This window comes from Halichoeres trimaculatus, unplaced genomic scaffold (genome assembly GCF_033239565.1).
Source record: "Halichoeres trimaculatus isolate MK-OKI-2021-1 unplaced genomic scaffold, fHalTri1.1 fHalTri1_scaffold_23, whole genome shotgun sequence".
Lineage (NCBI taxonomy): Eukaryota > Metazoa > Chordata > Actinopteri > Labriformes > Labridae > Halichoeres > Halichoeres trimaculatus.
This window is the reverse complement of record NW_027437201.1, coordinates 13759344-13779394: the sequence shown is the minus strand read 5'-3', so window position 1 is coordinate 13779394 and position 20051 is coordinate 13759344. Positions and strand designations below refer to the sequence as shown.

The 20051-nt window shown below is 43.4% G+C and overlaps 1 protein-coding gene across 1 annotated transcript; it reads right to left on the bottom strand.

The window, feature by feature from the left end:
* Positions 1-567: 567 nt before the first annotated feature.
* On the bottom strand, positions 568-20026 carry LOC141784687 (ras-associating and dilute domain-containing protein-like). The gene is made up of 18 exons (XM_074662519.1): positions 19389-20026; positions 17725-17921; positions 16341-16515; positions 15024-15256; positions 13729-14186; positions 11649-11945; positions 11151-11558; positions 11024-11061; positions 10720-10946; positions 10513-10625; positions 5196-5460; positions 4195-4367; positions 3523-3667; positions 2576-2760; positions 2057-2483; positions 1763-1977; positions 1538-1677; positions 568-1458 (listed from the first exon to the last, which is right to left on the bottom strand). The coding sequence occupies exons 1-18, from the start codon at positions 19514-19516 to the stop codon at positions 1365-1367; spliced, it is 3918 nt and encodes a 1305-aa protein (XP_074518620.1). The 5' UTR covers positions 19517-20026; the 3' UTR covers positions 568-1364.
* Between the last annotated feature and the right edge of the window lie 25 nt (positions 20027-20051).

The window sequence follows — 20051 nt, the reverse complement described above, 5'->3', positions numbered from 1 at the left end:
AATGCATTTGCAACAAAGATTGAAAAAATTATACTTTTATATTGGGATTTTTAGAGCGTTTTTAAATTGATTGTATGTTTAAAAGAATGACTTCAAATCAGTGATTAAAAGTTGTTTTATTTTTGTTTTTAATTGTATTTTATTCATCATTCAATCATTTAAGACGAGGCAGATATCTGTCTAACATGAGTCTGGTTCTGTCCGAGGTTTCTACCTGTTAAAGGGAAGTTTTTCCTTGCCATTGTAACTTGCTAAATGCTGCAAAGTCCTGTGCTTATAGAGGGTTAAGATGAGATAAGACTCCTTATCTTGTCTTGATGTTGGGTTTCTGCTAATAAAATTTGGTTAACATTAACGGGTCTGGACCTGTAAATGTTTTTGTAAAGTGTCTTGAGATAACTCTTGTTATGATTTGGCGCAATACAAATAAAGACTGATTGATTGATTGAGATCTAAGTTATTGCATTGCAGCCACCAGGTGGTGTGAGAGACCAGGAGTGTACCTGACTTGAGCTTACTTACTGGCTTCAAGCTTTTGCAGAATTGTTTCAACTACTTAAAGGAAAAAAGTATTTCCACAAAAAATAATTTCCAGAGAGATGTAAGAGATTTGTTTAAGGTCAAATATTCCTTCAGTGTGACTGTTTTAAATAGCACAGAAAGTAGAGGATTGAAATGTATTTATTGCTAAAACATGAAACAGACATGAGCCAATCAAAACAAAACAAACAGGATATTAAAGATAGAGAAGTTATCAAATCTGAACCATAGCTTAGAGAAATAAACAGTGGCATCACTCTATGTGAGTGTGAAACAATGAAGGATCATGAAATGATGTATTTAAGACAAGTTTATCATCTTAGACAGTTTTTATGATGAATCAAAAAGCCTGAAGACTAGAATGACATCACATGACAAAGATCTTAATAATGATAGCATGAAAGCGATGTAGTGTCAACTACAGAGCAGTAAATCAGACCAGCTCTTTATCAGGTGACTGTGAGGCTTTTAGTAAATGTTTTTCACTTTGCAGAGAGTCCTCTGCTATCAGTATGTGAATGTGTGTAGGTGAAATGAAATGTAAAAGCACCTTGAGTCGTCGAAGAAAGAGGCACTTAACAAATACAGACAGAGGACTGAATGTTCCACTCAGAAACCTTCAAGGCCTTTGCATGCTAAGACTCCACTCATGTGGCTCCTTCAGTGATTAAATATCCTTCAGAGTTGAATTCCACTGCTTAAAATTAAGACTTGAATAAATCCAGGCTGTGGATGAGCAGACGATTCAGAGTCCAACCATCTCTCTCCTATATTCAGTGTTTAATGCACTCATGGTGCATTTAATGTCTCTGTGAAAAACACTGTCAGCACTCAGCCTTTATAGCCTTAGCCATCCAGTCAGATCTGGCTATCAGTAACCTCAGCCTGTCACCTGACGACTGGATCAGCTCCTTTCCACTGATGGAGACAAACATGTATCAGACAGCAGGAAGTAAAAACGAACAAATTAATACATCTGGACATTAATCGTACACACCTTTGGTAGTCCAGTCCGAACAGACTGACTCCGTTCACAGCCAGGATCCGGTCTCCCGGTTGCAGCTTCTCACTCCGGGCCGCAGGAGAGTCTGGGACAACAGCTCGGATGAAGACGCCTTTCACTCTCAAGGAGGTGTCCTGAAAGATGAAATGAAAACATAACGTCATTAAGTCCCCTGAACATCATCTCTGAATGAGAACATGTGCGTATTTTTTCACTCACTCTTGTGTCAATTAAAGCAAGACCCACTCCACATGCACCGCGCTGCAGCTCGATGCTGAAAAGCTCATAATCATCGTCATCATAATGGTCATCTGCCTCTTCCACCTCTTGCTTCTCCTCTTCCTCTTTGAGTTTCACAAATCTTTTCAAACTGGGATATTCTTTCCTAAAGGAGTCTCCTCTCAGAGCGGACAGGCATTCAAACATCAGTCCACCTAAGATTCAGAAGAAGACATCATCGTTTCCTCATACTACAGACAAGCAGAAGAGAGATCAGTTATCTTTGTATTGTACCTTTATCATGTGGATCCAGACTGCAGGACCAGGGCAGCGTCTCACTCTCACCCCTCACCCATTTATCCGCCTTCACTAAATCAATAGGGTGAATGATGTGGGGGGTGTTGGGGGGTGTAGGGAGACAGGAAGAGTCCAGAGCCGCCGACCTACGTATGGAACCTGAGTCTGTCTCTCTGCCCTGGATCTCCAGATTTCTGAGTTTGTGGGACAAAAGGAGCGCACCACAGGAGCTGATCTCATTAAAGTGCTGCACGGAGGGAGGGGAGCGGGGTGACGGGGGTGATGGAGGCAAGGGGGACTGGAGTTCATGGAGAGAAGACTGAGATAAGAATATCTCGGCTGTAGATTTATCGAATGCTTCCTGAATGCTCCCTGGATGGATGTCCATCTTTGTCAGTTTGATCTCAGTGGGGCTAGTGCCAACCTGAAAACAAAAACACCATCATTTAACTTTTTCTTGATACAAAAACTGCCAGCATTGTGTTAAATATTGAAGCAAGATTTGTATTTTTCTACCTTCTGCTCATCCGTTGCATTGACCACGTCACACTTTGAGTTCGAGAGCGTTGAGATGAACTCTTTAAGCTGGTCCAGCTGCTCACTTAGGAACAAATCTGTTATCTCGCTCCTCAGTTGGAACTGATAACCGCTGTCCGGCAGCACCAGAGGATGATGGGTGTCAAAAGACTCCAGGATGTCATCTGAGGTAGGACGGCATTGAAACAGAAAAACAAAAGAGGAACTGATTACATTTTTATTCACTATCTGTACTCTGAATTTAAAGGTAGAGTCTGCAGGATTTTCCTAAAAAATTAAAGTCAACTTTTACAGAAATAATCCTGCTCAATGGCCTCCCATGGGCCTCTTAAATGTGTATCAGTGTCAGTGTCTGCCTCAGCCCCCTCCTCTGCCTCTGCCTGGATGTTAATATTTTGATTGTGTCGGGATATTTCTGGGTGTAGCTAATCACAGCCCGCCCAGTGCGCATGTGACTTTGTGTGTTGATAATAGCCAGTGGAAGAAGCTAACCAGAGCAGCTAGGATAGTGGACGTAGCACAGAGAAAGAAAGACACAACCAAAGTGAAATGAAACGTCAAACAGTTAAAGCTTTTTCCTAAACGAGGGTGAAGCTTGGCCTCAACTTCCACTCATTTTCAGAAACTTGGCAAGCAACTCGGGACAAAGAGCTACGCGAGTTGGCTTTCCGCAAACCAGGTACGTGTTAAATACCTGTGACTAGCTTGTTCTAACATGCTAAGTCGGGGTTATGGCTCCTTTGTAGAAACACAATGCTACAGGTGGTTGCTGGGCTGGTGAATATGTTCACGTAGTCATAAGCTGTGGGTGTGCTCTGCCGCACAGATCCAAGAAGGAGGACCCCAGTTTCAGTTTGTATTCACCAACAAGTCACAAAAATTCCCTACCTTTAAGGATCATAGGTTACAGTGACTCAAACTCTCACCAGTTTTTTGTGCAGCAGCCTGCTCAATGACAGATGGAGCCCAGGTGTGTTTGAAGGGGGACGCTGGGCTGTACAGACTCAGCAGGTGGTTCAGCTGGGCCGGACTCAGGGCAGGGTACTCAGACCGCAGGGTCACCCAGGATTTCTACACAGACAGGCAAATGTGTACACTGATAAACTGACAGCTCAGTTAAAACATGATGAATGATTAATTCCTCTGAACACTCAGTAATTAGAGTCAACAGCAAATCATGTGAAAATCTACAAGTTCAAGTTTTGTTTTATTTAATTTTTCTTTTTCAAAAAAGAGGAAGTCTTGGTTTCAAAACACATGAACAAATGCATTGGCCTGCACTCTTTCTGCTGGCCAGAGGGGGGCAGGCAGATATCTAAAAATCTGGGGCCCTAAATGTTATAGTTCATAATAAACACAGTAAAAATAAAGTAGTGTGTAATAAAACTTCACATTATACAGACACAATATCATTTTTCATGCACTCTGCTGAAATCACATCTTTTAACCATCAGGTTGATATGCGACTGGTTTATGTGTGTGTGTGTGTGTGTGTGTGTGTGTGTGTGTGTGTGTGTGTGTGTGTGTGTGTGTGTGTGTGTGTGTGTGTGTGTGTGTGTGTGTGTGTGTGTGTGTGAGTGTGTACGTGTGTGTTCTACCTGTAGTAAATTCTTTCTGGGTGTAGCGAGCAGATTAATTGCAGATGACAGAGTGTGCGTATGCTTCAAGGCCAGTTCTCCCAGTCCAGCTGTCTGGGCCCAGTCGAGGAGGAAGTTGAGATTGGACCGCATGCGAACGCCCCTGGACCACTGGTAGAAGCCTCGCTCAGAGCCTTCATCCACATCAGGAAGAAATCAGATCTTTTCTCAGTTGAAGATCTGTGAGATAAACTGAGCTGACCTTTGAGAGTTTTGGAAGCTTTGAGTCTAGGGTTTTGACTTTTGTCATCCTGAACCAGATGTGACTGTAATTGGATGAGAGGTTAAAAGCACAACTACGTCTGCTTCATCAGGGAAACTTTAAACATCAAATCCTTTTTCTAGCAAAAGAAAAAAAACCTTTAGCTACATCCCAGTGCCAGTGTTGGGAACATCCTATTTTTCGCAGAAGCTCATTAGCTCAGGGCCCAATTTGAATGCCCCAAAGTAATGCAGGATGGATTGTTTGAAGATGCACAAACGGGACCGGTGCACAGGAATGATATTTATTTTGCAGCATCTTTCGTGGTGCATTTACTGCTCTGGTGTCACGTAGTCTCATTTGCACAGGTTTTGCAGAAACAAAAGACTGTGCAATCTTTCTAGGAATCCATCCTTAGATTTATTTTTGCAAGCAGAGATGTCACAACCTTCTGAAACTGTAGTTTTTACAAATGTTGAAACCGTTTTTTGTACAATTAGAAATCCTTGAACTTTTTGTTTTGCAGCCAAGAGCTGGATTTCTAAACTTGTTTGGATGACTTTTTTGTGAGATTTGATCTTTCACTGCTGCTTCATATTCAAAGTTTTAAAATTATCATTATGTTTGTAAATGTTTGGTCTGACTTGACCCTTGACCTTTGGATTTTCCTTACATAGAGGTTTTGGTTTTGTCCCATTTCTGTCTGTCTGTTGTGGCATTCAGTGAGCTCATATGAATGTAGGCTGTAGTGTACTCGTACCTCTCTCCATGAGCGAGTTGAAGAGCGATGCATTGATGAAGTAGAAGAGGTATCCAATCAGCTGTGAGGAAATCTCTGCATGCAGCTGACACTCGGACAGCAGCTTCCAGGTCTCAGTGAGAACCTCCACCAGCTGCTGGATCTCACCAGGGACTGGCATCCCACTCTTCCCCGAGACTCGAGTTGCATCTCCAGACACCTCCAACACAGGAGCCCCCCTGAATGGATTGCAGTCCAGAAGGCCTGGCAGGATGGGGTAGAGGACCTGAAGAGACAGAACCAGTTCAGTTAGGGGGGCTGTGCAGCTCAGTTTGAGGGTGACTCACTCGTCCATGTGGAACCAAAGATGCCTGACAATTCCTGTGGGTCAATTTGAGGTTGGAAATGTTAACAGAGTGGTGGACGCTCTAATCGTTGGGATGAAGTAAATATGTATTCCTCTAATGCAGATTTCAGACCACCCATACTGCCTCAGCACGTCCGTCTCTCTACGTTTCTCACACCAGAGGAACCAAAGCGATAAAGACTGTTACGCTTCCTCCTCTGCAGCCAAAGGTCCACACTGCTCCTCATGAGCCGGGACAACGACAGCTTTGTTCAGGCTAATTGTACACAGACATCCCCCTTCCCCTCCGATCTCACTCTTACACCCACCAAGCTTCCGAGGTCAGTGCCAGCCAGAGATCCACATTCCTGAAAAGCTGAATATGGCTCATGTGGGCTTGGCATGGTGCTGCAACAGGGCTGCTGAGTGAGGAGTTCTGGAGGAATCCACCCTGAGAGGATCAGTTTACATTTACTGTAAGACGCCGCCGGCAGAACATGAACACGAGAGCACGACAGCCAGAGCTCCCATCACACATGAGACAATGGAAATGTGCAAACATTAAGTCAAATATTGTTGAAGCCCTTTCTGGTTGGAAAATATCGCTCAGCAGAGCCAAGCCGGAGGATGCATTCATTCTGGGATCACCACATGCATCCATGGCATGCTTTATTCCAGACTCAAAGAGTGTGTATTCTTTATGTGCTTATTTGTGCATCCATTCATTGTGATGGACAAGTAAACACACAGTCTGACCACAAGCCTTTCACAGCGCCTCTGGATTCAGCGTGTCATTTCTTCAGATGGAATAGCTACTCACCAGTGGCGCCTTTTGTTTCCCGTCCCGCGGCAATTACACTCACATTAGCATGAAATATCCAAAATAAACACAGATTAGGGATGATGTTACAACACTGTGCGGGTGTAGATCTGATTTGGCTCTGAATGCAACACAGCCAGTGTCACTTTCTGTTCTGCATGGGGACAGAATAAGAGACAAGTCAACACGAATTTCTGCAACACTGGTCTTGGTGTATAGCTATTTAAAAGACTTAAAGATTTCACATACACTGCAAGATTTCTGGGTCAGACTGGACATAAATCACCTTGTCAGCTAGTGAAAGGAAAAGATGAATACTTGAGTGAATCATCAGGCGTTAGCCAGGTTACTCCTCAGCTTGACTCCAACATTCCTACCATTTTCTGTCCTGTCAGTCCAGGGAAGACGTGGATTAGGACCTGCTGTGAGGTGGCAGTCATGATGGATGACACAACACGGCTGGATTCACTGATCAGACCAAGAAAAACACACTTTACAGCAACTTAATCTGAAAACTCTGAGAGTGTCTGAGAATGCCGAGAATCCAGATCAACATTTTGGGACTGAAATGATGAAAAACAGGCAAACAGCTATGACACTCTCAATGATGCATCTCCCTGTTTAAGTTTACAGCCATAAAAACTCGGTGGTCACATTAGCCTGTGCAAGCCAGCGTTTTTGAACTCTCTGACCTCAACAACTAGAAGAAAAATCCAACTCTCTGCAGTGCAACTAAAGACTCTTTGCTCCTATGCAGGATCAACAAAACTGAAAGGGATTTAAGGCTGGATTTCAGTCTAAACTGGAGCACCCATTTGGAGAGCCTGGATCTTTTTAAACCTTATTTTATTGAGGGTGAAGTGGGTTTGGAGTGACAGGACAGTTAGGTGGCTTGACGTGCAGAGGAGACCCCAGAGCTGGAATCAAAACCAGAACACTCCAGTAAGGACGCAGCTTTAGAAAGTTGGCTCTCCTTTAGGTGAGCTAACGTACTGCTTCAGACGCCATTGAGTTACAACGAGTAACAGATACTAAAAGTTTCTAAATTTCTGAAGAAACTACCATAACCTGCCACCAAAGTATGTCCACTAAGAGGGCTTGTTTTGCTCCTGCCGAGCTCTGATTAATCTAAATAATGCCTGACAGCTTTATGAGAGGAACCCCACAGAGATATATCTTTGTGATTTTGGTAAAATGCTGTTTTAATGAGAAACATCTGTTACACAACTTTCTTCAAAGCCAACCTGATAGGAAAGGTCTTTTTTCTTCCCCAAAAACTCAGGAGTTGCAGGTCGACTTCTACTTCGGCCTTGTTATTTTGAAAGACTGAGCTCTGATCCAACAAAACACAACAAAAGGAAGACCAACAATGTCAGAGGAAACAACAACCACTTAAAGCTGGCACACTTTGAGAGCATTCACAATATTTGTTTGATAGATGTTCACTCATTACACACAGAAACATCATATCAATTCTGTCTATTTATGATCTAAAAGATACATTTCCCGCTTGCACCATGTATCACTCATCCTGGTATGCTTCAGAGTCTCCCTCCATGGACTCAGACCAGGAGAGCACAGGCTGTAATGAACACGTCGGTTTTATTAGGTATAGCAAGTGAAGGCACTGTGAGCATACTGTTTTTAATTTTAGGATTATTTATGGATTTACTTCCAAACCACATCTGGAAGTCATTTGGTTCATCAGACTGGGCTGCAGAGAGAAACGAAAGCTCTCTGAGGCAGGTACTTAGATAACCACATCCCCCTGCAAAAAATGAGCTGCCGAAAACATGCAAAGCAGAAGCTGGATATGAGTTTCTGTAGTTTCTTCTTTAAGATATATGTCATATCAGTGAAGCGTCCCGAAGCATCAGAGACAAAGTCCAACTGAAGTCCAGCTGGCAGGACTTGTGAGACCTGGGCTTGGCTATGCTCTCCTAATGGGATGTGGCTCAATATTAGACATGGCTTCCTTTGACTTTGGAGCCTTGGTGTGGTTTGGAGCATCCAGGTCGCTGGCAGGGCCAGAGAATCTGAGAGGATATGCAGCACAGCTATCATGTCTGGTTCAGCCTCTGTCTGAGGAGGAAATGTACGATTGTCAGAACAAAAATAGGCCAATCTCCTCATTAGTATTTCTTGGATGGTCTTTTTACCCACACCCACACAGCTCCACTCAAAATGTGTCTGAAACTTTCCCGGCACGGTTCCATGTATTGGGTGTGGTGCTACAGTAAAAATCTGTGGCTACAATGAAATCCCATTTTCTCTTTTTCTGAGGAGCTCTCTGTGAGAGTCCAACAGGACAGAAAGTCTTCACGGAATAATCGAGAAACAAAACTGTGATAGTAACTGAAATAGACGAGGAGTCCTAATTGGAAACATGAGAGACATTTCAAGGACTTCATTACCCAGATATCCTGTGGTGACTGTAAACCTTATAACTCCTGGGACCATATTTCTTATTAAGGAGTGTGATGAGGTGCTGCAGGGATTGGATGCATTTTTTTTTACTGGAGCATCACCTCATATCACTCGAAACGGCTGAAAAGTGGCCATGCATGATAAAAAAAATCATCTGCACTGACTGAAAGCGAGTACTTTGAATATAATCCTATCTCTTCCAACTTGTGCTCGCTCTGTTTGCACACTCATTGAGCATGAGTTGACTACTCTACGAGCCAAGGTGAGTCAGCTTTTTGCAAAAGGAGACACAGTTTGAAATGTGTGCAGTGCTCCTCCAACATTAGCTGAATCAGGACGTGCACTTAACTCCAAAGAATTGCCCAAACTTTTTGCAAACAGCAGAAATTGTCACCTGACTTTATCCAGACTTTTTCCTCCCAGCCTTAAAAACCTTCTGAGAAGGAGTCAGGTTGCTGCTGGAAAGTTTGCAAGTTGTGATGATGCATCCATCATGTTTCCTGCACTCGAGTGCGGCAGTCTTTTAAAGGTAAAGCTGATGATTCCAACTGTTTTCTGCTTGCTTAGTATGTTGTCTTCTGCTCTGTCTGTGCATCTTGTAAACCTAACAGGTTGACAACCTCACATATTTTTTCATCATGTCTGACATGAATTTTCTTCTCTTATGCTCTGCAAGGAAAAATAAAATGTTTATTTTTTAATTGTTTAAGCTAAATCATCCTTGCCATTTGGGAAAATGCAAAAGTACTAAAAGGTTGCAGTACCTCCAGTGTCCACTTGAAGCCCGCCGCAAGATCCTAGAAGTCTCTTTGACACCCATGTTGAGACGACTATCTTTGAAGCAGGAATAAGCGTGTTTACAACCTGGTACAAAAACTGTGACTGCTCAGGGGACATTAAAGGCTGGTCTCCTTTCCACCTCCATCTGTTTCTAAATAGACCAAGAGCTCGGTTGAGTCAGCGTTTCCAACATGCCAGATTCAAAACACAGCTTCAGAAACTGAGGGGTGATGTCAGCGAGACTGTGTCAATGTTTTATAGTTCACAGCTGAGGAGTTTTGACTTTCACTATCTGTAAAAAGTGAAACATCGCATGTAAAAAGGACACCAGTTGGAATGTAAAGCTTAGTCAGCAGCAATTAAGCTTCCCAGCTTGGTCTTTCATAAACATAATAATCATTCACACACACACACTGGTGTCCCTGGTGTCATAATGCCCCCTCTGTGGTCCCACACTGTGGCGGGCTGCTCCATTAGGAACCTGTCTGAGAGGCTAACTGGGCTCTTTCTTCTCGGCCGTCTCTGATTATTTTCTTTTCTTAAACTACACATCAGGATCATCTGTGAGGGGAACAGAGGGAGCTGCTTAACAAGCCAGACTTTCTGCTCTCCTTTGACTGAGGAAACGGTGAAACAGTGAAGCTTAAAGGGCCATTCTGTCATTTTAAAACCAGGACACTGTTTGTTTATTCTTCTTACAGATCTGTTTGGAGCTATTGCACTGAATTGCTTCAGTCAGACACTGTTAGAGGAGCTATTATGGCCTTAACATAATATATATGCTGAAACAAAGAACAAACACGGATAATCAGACAAAGCTTTAAAATCAGAGTCCAAAAACAAACTGTTAGTATACTGGAGTCATTTGAAGACTCTGCTTTCTGCATGTTTTTCACAATAAATGCAAAGCATTAAGCACAGAATAACTACTGAAGCTTTAACTGTGTGCTTTCAAGTCCTCTTACCTTGGTGATGTAGTACACACACTGCTGAAAGGCGAGCAACAAAACCTCCTCCAGGACCGCTAACGTCTCCTCACTGGCTGAACGAACACATGACAGACGCAGCTCCAACAGGGCTGAAAATCACACAAGATCCACAGTCTGACCATGCAAACACGAGATACAAGTTCATTATCAAGTTACAAGTTACAAGTTCAGAATTATTCTCACCCCAGCTCTCTGCCTCCTTGATCTCCTCATCCTCCCCTCCCTCCTCATCCTCCAGTCCCTGCTCCTTTCTGGTTCTCCACTCCAGGATCAGTGGCAGCTGGAACTGGATGAAATGCAGCAGCTCCAGACTGTTTGACATCCACACCACCAGGGGGCGCAGCCCTGACATCACCTCCTGCAGCACAAGATCCTGGAGGTCCTCGTGGTTTGGGCCATCACTGGTGAGACTGCGACAAAGAGGAGAGATCTGAGGTTAGACTGTTACATTTTATACTGATGATGATGAAGAACATCATGTGCTTACGGTTCAGGATGAGCTGCAGCCAGGTCTTTCGTGTAATCCTATATGACGAGAAGAAGACTTTTAAATGTTCAGACAGGAAATATAAACAAAGAATGAAAAGAAAAGGTATCTTTACCCTAAAACTTACCCACATAGCGCTCTGAACTCCACTGGCTATGAGCAGCAGGAGCCTGCGTAGATCTGCTGTGTGCAGACTTGCAGATGAATACTGAACACAGAGGCACAGCAGGAAAGAAACCGTCAGAGGTGGTCTGTCTTTAAAACTGCTTCTTCCCATCGCCACTATCTCCTTAACGATTCGATACTCGTCCTCAATGTCATATTTCACAGTCAGGCTGAAGCCTTTGGGTGATTTTAAGAAGGGTTGACCTCTGTTCAGAGACTGTTTACTGCTGGAGCTCTGAAGGTCATTGCATGTTGTGCTGCAGGTGTTGCAGAGGATCATAGAGTCACTTTTGGATGTGGGAGAGGTGGTGTGATCCAGCATCCAGGAGACAGCAGACATGTTGGATCCAGAAACAGAACTGTTGACGTCCTTTGGTTAGAAAGAAGAAAGAAGAAGAGGAATCAGCAGATAAATGATACAACACTCCATCCTCTCCATCTCTTTCTGAGTCAGTCTCACCTTCTGTGTAAGAGCTAAAGGATCCTTGAAGAGAAAGAGGTAACACTGGCCCAACCCGATGACATCCCCTGGATGAAGCTGCTCTTCTTCCTTCAGGACTTCGCCGTTCTTCGTGACCGTGCAGTCCTGACAGGGGCCCAGCATGGTCGGGCTGCCGGCGCTGCGGCGATGGAAGTAGCAGTGTCTGGGAAGGATGTCGGCAGCGAAGAGGAGGATGTCAGGCTTTGACGCTTCATCGATGTCACTTTGACGCCCAAATACAATATTCTGCCCAGCGAGGAGGTAGACAACAAAGTCCTGAGTGCAGAGGATACAACATGTTCATATGAATTCTTCCACCCTTCTCTTTGTTTCTTCATCAACACAAAACTCTTCTCAAAAGAGCAGAAAGTGTGTAAAAACGTGAGCTGAAACTAAATCTCTATTTTGTAACTTTAATCTGCTAATCACCTCCAGCTAAAAACCGTCTGAGGGGGAGCAGCCTGATCATGTGGAGGTTTTAGATTTTTAGTCCTGATCTGAGCCTGATTAGGAAAACAATGTTTCATTAGAGAGAGGGAACAATGTTCTGGGTTTATTATGTTTGACATTTCTTTGTGTTATCTGTCTTTTCACAGCAGTACAGCTGACTTACTGTGTTCACACTTTAAACCATGTCTATAATAACATTTCTGGCAGTGGATTATGGTCCTGTGACAGGTCTTTTGGGAGAACAACTGTGACGCACGGCTGAAATCACAGCAGTGTATCAGGATTAGCTGCTGTGTGTGTGTGTGTGTGTATATGAGTGTGTGGTGGTTGCCCTTTGTTAAAGCACGTGTAATCACCAGGAAGCAGTGCCAGGTTTGTCTTTTTTCAGTTTCCTGATCTGTGTTTTTGGCTCACAGTTTTCCAGCATAGTTTGCTGACATTTGAAAAATGGATCTCCCGTCCGTGTCTCTCCTGACGTTACGTGCTGATTCAGACACAAAAATCAGACTGCAAAGGTGCAGGTGAGGAGTTGCATTTTCCTTTTGCTAAGCCTCACTCGCCTAAAACTTTGGCTAGACTCGCATAAAGATTATAATTAATTATAAAAGATTATCCAGTGTCAGATTTCACAAGAATTTCCAGAAAACAATTTCTCAACTTAAGCAAGTTGGAGAATTGTTTTTGGGAGAGTTTGTCTGTTTGTCTGTGAACAACACAAGTCAAAAAGTAACAAACAGATCTTGATGACAATTTCAGGAAATGTTCAATATGGGATAAGGAAGAAGTGATTGAATTTTGGAGGTGATCTGGATCACTATCTGGATCCAGGATCTTTTTAAAGGATTCTTTATCTTTTTCACCATATGTGTATATAACTCCATAATAAATGGTCGGATTGTTTTGCAAGACTATACAAGACAAGGTCACCATAATTTCTGACAGATGTCAAAGTACAATCCAGATCCTGGCGATATTCTGGATACTAAGATCCAGAATATGAAATATGTACTGGATCATCATCATTTCCAACATTGTCAGGAAACAAATTATCATACAAACCTGCAACTAACACCAAATTGTAGCAGACAGTCTGCTGAAATGAAGTATAACATTAAAGTAGGACTAAGTGTTGCATGAAAAATCACAATACACTAGGCAAATGTCGCTTATCCTGTTCAGGGTCACGGGTGGCTGGAGCCTATCCCAGATGTCATTGGGCGAGAGGCCTGGACTGGTCGCCAGTCAATCACAGGGCTGATACATAGACAGACAGACAGACATACATTCACACACACACACTCACACCTACAGGCAATTTAGAGTGACCAGTTAATCTGGTGAGCATGTTTTTGGACTGTGGGAGGAAGCCGGAGAACCCACGTGTGCACAGGGAGAACATGCAAACTCCACACAGAAAGGCCCACAGGCCAAGCTGGGAATCGAGCCGGTGACCTTTTTGCTTCTTGCAGAGTTAACTGTTGTGCCACCGTGCAGCCAAAAAAATAAAAATAAATAAATAAATAATCTTTATTTTGTTTACTGATTGGTCACAGAAAAAGTGCAATCTGTGTGACATGAGAGCTGTGAAGTCAGTGTGTGAATGGGATACCTGTGCGGGGCTGCAGCCCTGCAGCAGCAGCAGGTAGGGACAGTCATGTGGAGGGTGAATGGAGTACTGTGTGGTGCTATCGTCGCTGCTCTCCGTCTCCTCCCTCTCTGATTGCTCTCCTTCCCGCTCGCCTCTCGCCTTGGACGGACAGAGCCTCTCTGTTTTGGCCTGCGACCCGGCCTCCGAGGAAACGGCGATGCTGTGAATGTGATTCTGTTCTGGGTTTGTCTGTGAACACTTGTGGCTCTGAAGCGCTGAAGTGTGATTCAGGCTTTCGCTTCGATCTTTCTGACAGGTTTCCTGATCTGCGTCCTGCTGGTTCTCTGGATCAGAGTCTAAGAGGTCCATCTCACTTTTGCTCCTCCACATTTTGTGGTTGCGCCCCATCGTCCTCTCCATGAAGGTGGAGGTCACTCTGGAGCGGCTTTTCTGGAGTTTTCGAGCCTGAGCGTTGATACCTAACAGGAGAGGGAACAAATGAGCCAATTCTTTTGTTAGAGCTAAAATAAAACTGAAGTTTCAATGTGAACAAACTGAACAGAAACATAAATATGTCCAGCATGGATGTGACACAGATTCCCTGATAGGGCAACACCCATTTTTTCCTGGAGCAAGGTGAGATGTGTGTGAGTTTGTGTGTGTTTGGTCTTTGGTACATGTTGTGTTAAAGCCAGAGTCAACATGGAGAAGCCTTGTTCAGGAAACAGACCTCAGTGGAAACACAGACAGAGCTCATGGAAATAAAAAAGACAGAGTTCCCTCTCTGAGCAGCCTCCACACACTGGCGCTGATAGAGCGCTATCTCCTGCTGCACCATTCATAAAAACAAAACACTAAACAGGACACACTTCTGCACCACGACCACAGCTGTGTCAACCAGACGACAGAAAGCGCTCCACCATGCACATTTATAGCCACATAAAGTGTTTGTTTCCAGCTTCTGTGGAAAGTTCTGGATATTATTCTGCTCCATGATGCTTTGTAAGACACAGAAAGGGTGTGTCACTGGAAAAAGCTTCATTAAGTCACAGTTTGTCTGCATTGTTCATCAAATGTTTAGGACATTTAACGGCTGTAAGAATGAAACAGAACTGAATTTGTCACAGAAATTAAAGAGGAAGAAAAAAGAGTTTGCAGACTATTAAATTCAGTTTGGTTTGTGTGGCTTGGCTGATCTTTACAAGAAAAACAACGTGCCAACAAACCACATTCTGACTCGGAGATTTAACTCTGAAAGTGCTGCTTTTCACAGGAGAGAGCTGCAGATTGTGATCATGCAGTCAGACAAATCGTACCAGCAGTAATGGTGTCTTTGTCTTTGGCCGTCTTCTCCTCCACAGAGCTCTTCTTTTGGAGCTCAAACCGCCTCGCCAGGCCCTCTCTGGGTTTCCATAGCGACTGAAGAAGGAGGGGTTTCTCATTGTCTCCCACGACTCTGAAACCTTCTGTCTTCCACTGATGATCAGCGATGGAGCCGATGGTGTCACAGAGGACATAGGATTCGGCCTCCTTTTTGCCCAGGCCATATCTACAAGACAAAGTTTAAGTATTATAACAAAACTAAGTGGATGCAAAAACTCCAAAATATCAAAAGCATAAATAAGTGAAAGGGTTGCAGTGTTAATCTCTTATCTTGGCTCTAGTTTGGACTTTTCTCCTAATTCTCCGCTTTGGTTAAGACGCAAGCTGCTCACTTCGCAAGAAATTTGTTAGTTTCTGGGCAGACAACAATAGGTTTATCAGAGCTTTCTTTCCACGAATGAAAGATCTTTGTTGACTGAAAGCACAAGTGATGACAGCACTAAGAGAAAAGTTGTTTGCTGAACACGGAGCTGATGGGAACCAGATTAAGAATATGGTGTTCATCTGGGTCTCTGACACGTTGTGCAATCATATTTCAGGAAATGATGCAGCTTTGATCTAAAAATATCAGAGCAGTCGTAATTCAAAACACTTTCTGACTTCATCTCAGAATTTTTTGGTGCTTCTTCAGTTGAATCAGTGCAGGAACCAAACCAAAGAGAGAGCGCACTGAAAAATCTTTGCTGCTTTTGCCAAACCATGACTAAATAAGATATCTCGTAATGATATAGCTAAATGTCACGCTACAGTGTAAACTTTCACCGAGGAGAAAGGAAAGTGATTTACTCCGTCCTCCAAAGCTGAAAACCACTTGCATTAATCATTCCATTATGTTTTTGGCTGAAACGTCAGCAAAGACTGACAGACATGTTTCTCTGGAGAGAAGCTGCTTCAGTCTTTCACACAGATCTCCAGTTTGTTCAGAAAAGCTAAACGAACTTTTGCACAATTGCAAACTTTGTTCTTTAAACCTCATCTTCCATAAACAGAGGAATGAGTCAAGTTGGCGTCCTTCAGCTAAACATAAAAACAAGAACGCACTTTTCTTTCATCGGCTGCCAAAGTTCTGAGCATCAAGGTCTCTTCTGACTGCTTCAGTAATCAAATGATGTGGCACAAGGTGTGTTAGAGCACAGGAAGCATGTGGACGGACTTAATATAACTCAAACATGAGGACTCGCATACAGAGAAGACACATATGGCAGGCAGACATACGCACACACACGTGCTGAGATAACACATGGCCGTACCGTTCCAGGGCCTCTTTGACCAGCTCCTTCGCACTGGAGTGAGTGGTGGCCAGCACGCTCTTGTAGTGCGCGCCCTCACAGATGTCATTTCCAAAGATCTTCAAGATTCCCGGGGCAGTCATCTGGTTGGACAGCTCGGCTGGGTCGTCGGCTTTTAGAACATCTGAAGAGATAACTGCAGAGGAGAAGAGTTTTAAGGTCTCACTTTAGGGCAATACTCATCTTTGTGTGCACTTTAATGGTAGTTTTTACATCATGAACCAGAGGTCTGTGCAAAGAGGAAATGATGGAGGGTTCGTGCAGATGTTGCAGCAGCCCTTTGCTTTGGATTGGAGGGATGCCGGTTTGATACAACTTGCAACTTGACTCTGGGTTGTATTTTCTTCCTCCTCCTGAATTTATAAAAGGGTATGGAGGTGATGCTGCTTTTTTTTTTTACCTTAATCTAAAGATATCTGCATTTTCTGTTGGAGGATTTGAGAGATGCCGGAGACATGGGGACTTTTAAACATCACATTTGTTTTGTCAAAACGATTGCATGGCCTACAAAGTCTGCAAGTAGTTTGATTCAACTCTGAGCACACTTTTAAAACCTCTACTTGATGACCTCTGGGGTTGGATGAGGTCCTAGCCTATGAGCTGGTCAGAAATATACTGAGGAGCTGAACCAGTGAGCGCTTTATGGGCTAATAACAGGATTATGAAGGTGATTCTGAGTTGCACAGGGAGTCAATGAGGTGTGATGTGTTCAGCTTTTCGGTATTGTTATAAAACACTGAAGAAACTACCTTTTATACAGTTACTGAAGCAAATTCATTTACAACAAGTGATGCATTCAATTGTGAAAAGAAACCAGTGGCTATTAAATCCCAAAAGCTATGCATACTTTTGACTGGATCATACAAAAAACGCCAAAATTGACAAACTTAAACTTCCTGACAGCAGCTTTAAAGATGCATTAGCTGGTGCAACATCCTTGCAGAGCCAAACCCACCAGTTGATCCCCAAGAGCTGCAGGAGTGACCATCCATGAACTGTACTGTCATCACTCAACCACACTGGCTGTTAATAATAATCATCCGCAGAAACATTTGGACAGGATGTATTTCACTGAAAGCTGCTCTCATGAGTGGATTACTGAAACTGGAGCAAAATCTGTGCTTTCATTTCTCTAATCGCTGACCAATCAAATCCAGTAGGAAAAACATATAGAGAAACTTTCATTGTAGGACTTAAAATTTGAAAGAAACTGAATTATAAACGGTTATTTTTATGTGCATTAGGCTAAAAATGACAGAAGCATTTGGGTATTTCCTCGATTTGAAGTTAAAATGTCAAATGAAGCATGAGTAACTTGAACCAATGTGGTGTGTTAGTGACGTACCGCTGCCTTTCCTGGGCTGGATAGACAAAGATGACCTGATGCCTGCTGTCAGTGCCATGGACCCCGAGCTGGAGGAAGGGACCCGCAGGAAGACTCCTGAGAGACGGTTGGTGTGGCGCCGGATGCGGCCTCTGCTGGGCTGTCTGATGGCAACACCTTCACCTGACCTGCTGCTCGAAGAAGTAGACGAAGCGGATCTGGTGGAGCAGAAGAAAAGAGTCCTGTGTTAATATCTTTCCACAACCTGGCTCAATGTTACCTCCACGAAAATATAATCCACCCAATATGAAAGACATAAAGTTTACACAACAATGAAACATCTACCTGTTGGTCTGTCCTCAGCACCTCCACTCTCCCTCGGCATGCCTCCCTCAGCTCCCTCAGTACATTAATGAAATAAAGAGGTGTTGTTTCACTTAAACCAAGCCTCTAAGCTTCTTAACGCCACAGTTCAAAGGTTCTCTGCAGTGACGCCATCACTGAGATATTTGAGTTTTCTGAATCATGAAGTTATCAGAGCCGGTCTGTAAGACACTGACTGAGGATGGCATGAGACAGCTCAAGCAGGCTGACGAGCTGGAACACACCTAACACACCTGATCGACACATGACACAGCTGAGATTAACTGAGGTCAAAGAGAAACACTTCAACTTCATGCTGAAGAAATGAATTTGTATTTCTGGGAGGTTTTGATGGTTAAAACTTGGCAAATGGAGGATCAAACTTCAAAAGCATCACAGGAGCTGTATGTCCTTGAAGGCCACTGTTGCTCCTGTCAGGAGGGATGAGCAAGGAGTCAATCAGGAGTTTGACTCTTTTGGTATCTATGCTCCAATACATGACGGAAATTTTGCAATATTGAACAACAGCGCTGACGATCTTCCTCAGGAGGAATGGACTGCAAAAAGGCAGAAGCAAAAGCCCCAGGAATATGGAACAATTAAAGTGCTTTTTCCTTTTTCAGATGTGTGATTCTGATTGTTTTGCTTTGCATCTCGTGTGTATTTGTAGCGTTTATTTAGCAGCGGATTTCCGTTTGGGCATTTGACTTTTGCATGAATTTTCAAAGATGTATTTGCAGCTTGCTTCTCCTAATGAAGATCGTCTGGGACAATTGGCAAAGACCAGACTGAACCCCCTCCTCCTACTTCTAATAAACAAATAATAAAGCCACTTTCAGCGAGCAAAAACATGGATTAAACTTTCCTCTGTAAACACTGGAGATGCTTTCATTCTATCCCTAAAAAATGAATATTTGGCTTAAGAAATTTACAGTTACCAGTCATTTTTTGTCACACATACATAACTAAATGCAGATAACTCTGTGATGCTCAAGTATAAACATGATGCTCAGCAAAGTATTGTGAAACAGTGAACTGAATAAGATTGGTTTTCATTTTAGCATAAGACCAAAGTATTTCTCCAAATATAAGACTGATGGACAGGAAGATGTGCTAATGAGAAGTTTAATTGAGGTAAGTGTGACCAACACTGTGACCACTATCAGTCTGAGGTTACTATAACAGAGGTCACTGAACCCACAGGAGTTCCTGAGAGATGTTAACACAATCACCAAGAGTAAGAGAGAAAAAAGTGACCCCTGAAACTTTCTGATCAAAGAATTTCTTTTGACAAAGTGTAAAGTCTGTTTCTCTGTACTTACTGCTGAGAGCCATCACTTGTCTTCCTCCCCACCTTGACAAACCGTCTCTTTGGTGAAGCCGCTTGTAGGATCGGAGGTCTTGGTGGAAGAGAACGAATCTCCTCAGAGGAAAGTTTCATCTTGCTCATCCCTGTGATCAGAGAGGGTGCGAGTTTCACGGTTTCATTAAGCTCCAAATGAAGAGAAAATGTCCCTCTGGCTGTGATAAACTCTCAAATCATTCCGGGGATGTTTGCACGGAGCCATCCAGCTGCTGCTTCATCTTTACACACTCCGGATCAGGCGCTGCAGATGTGTCCAGACTCCATCCAGCTGTTAAGCTGCTGCTCATTCACCTACGACGGCTCCAGGCAGAGACAAACTGCACATGGTTCCCTAAAAGCTGACACCTAAAGGAGAACTGATCTGACAGGTCTGAGATGCGCAGCAGACCCTCGGGGTGTATTCAGTGCGCGTGCTGCAGCTGAAAGGAAGTTTGTTTCAAATTCAGAGCGAACCCGCTCTCCAGATGTGCTACGACGACGTCAACGTGTGGATGTGCCAAGTGCATGATCCCGCCCACCCAGAAAAACGTTCAAAATAAAGTCCAGGAAAAACGCCTTTCACCTATTTTTATGCAGAATTTTGTTAATGTTTTCTGTTTTCCTCCATTTTCACTGTGTT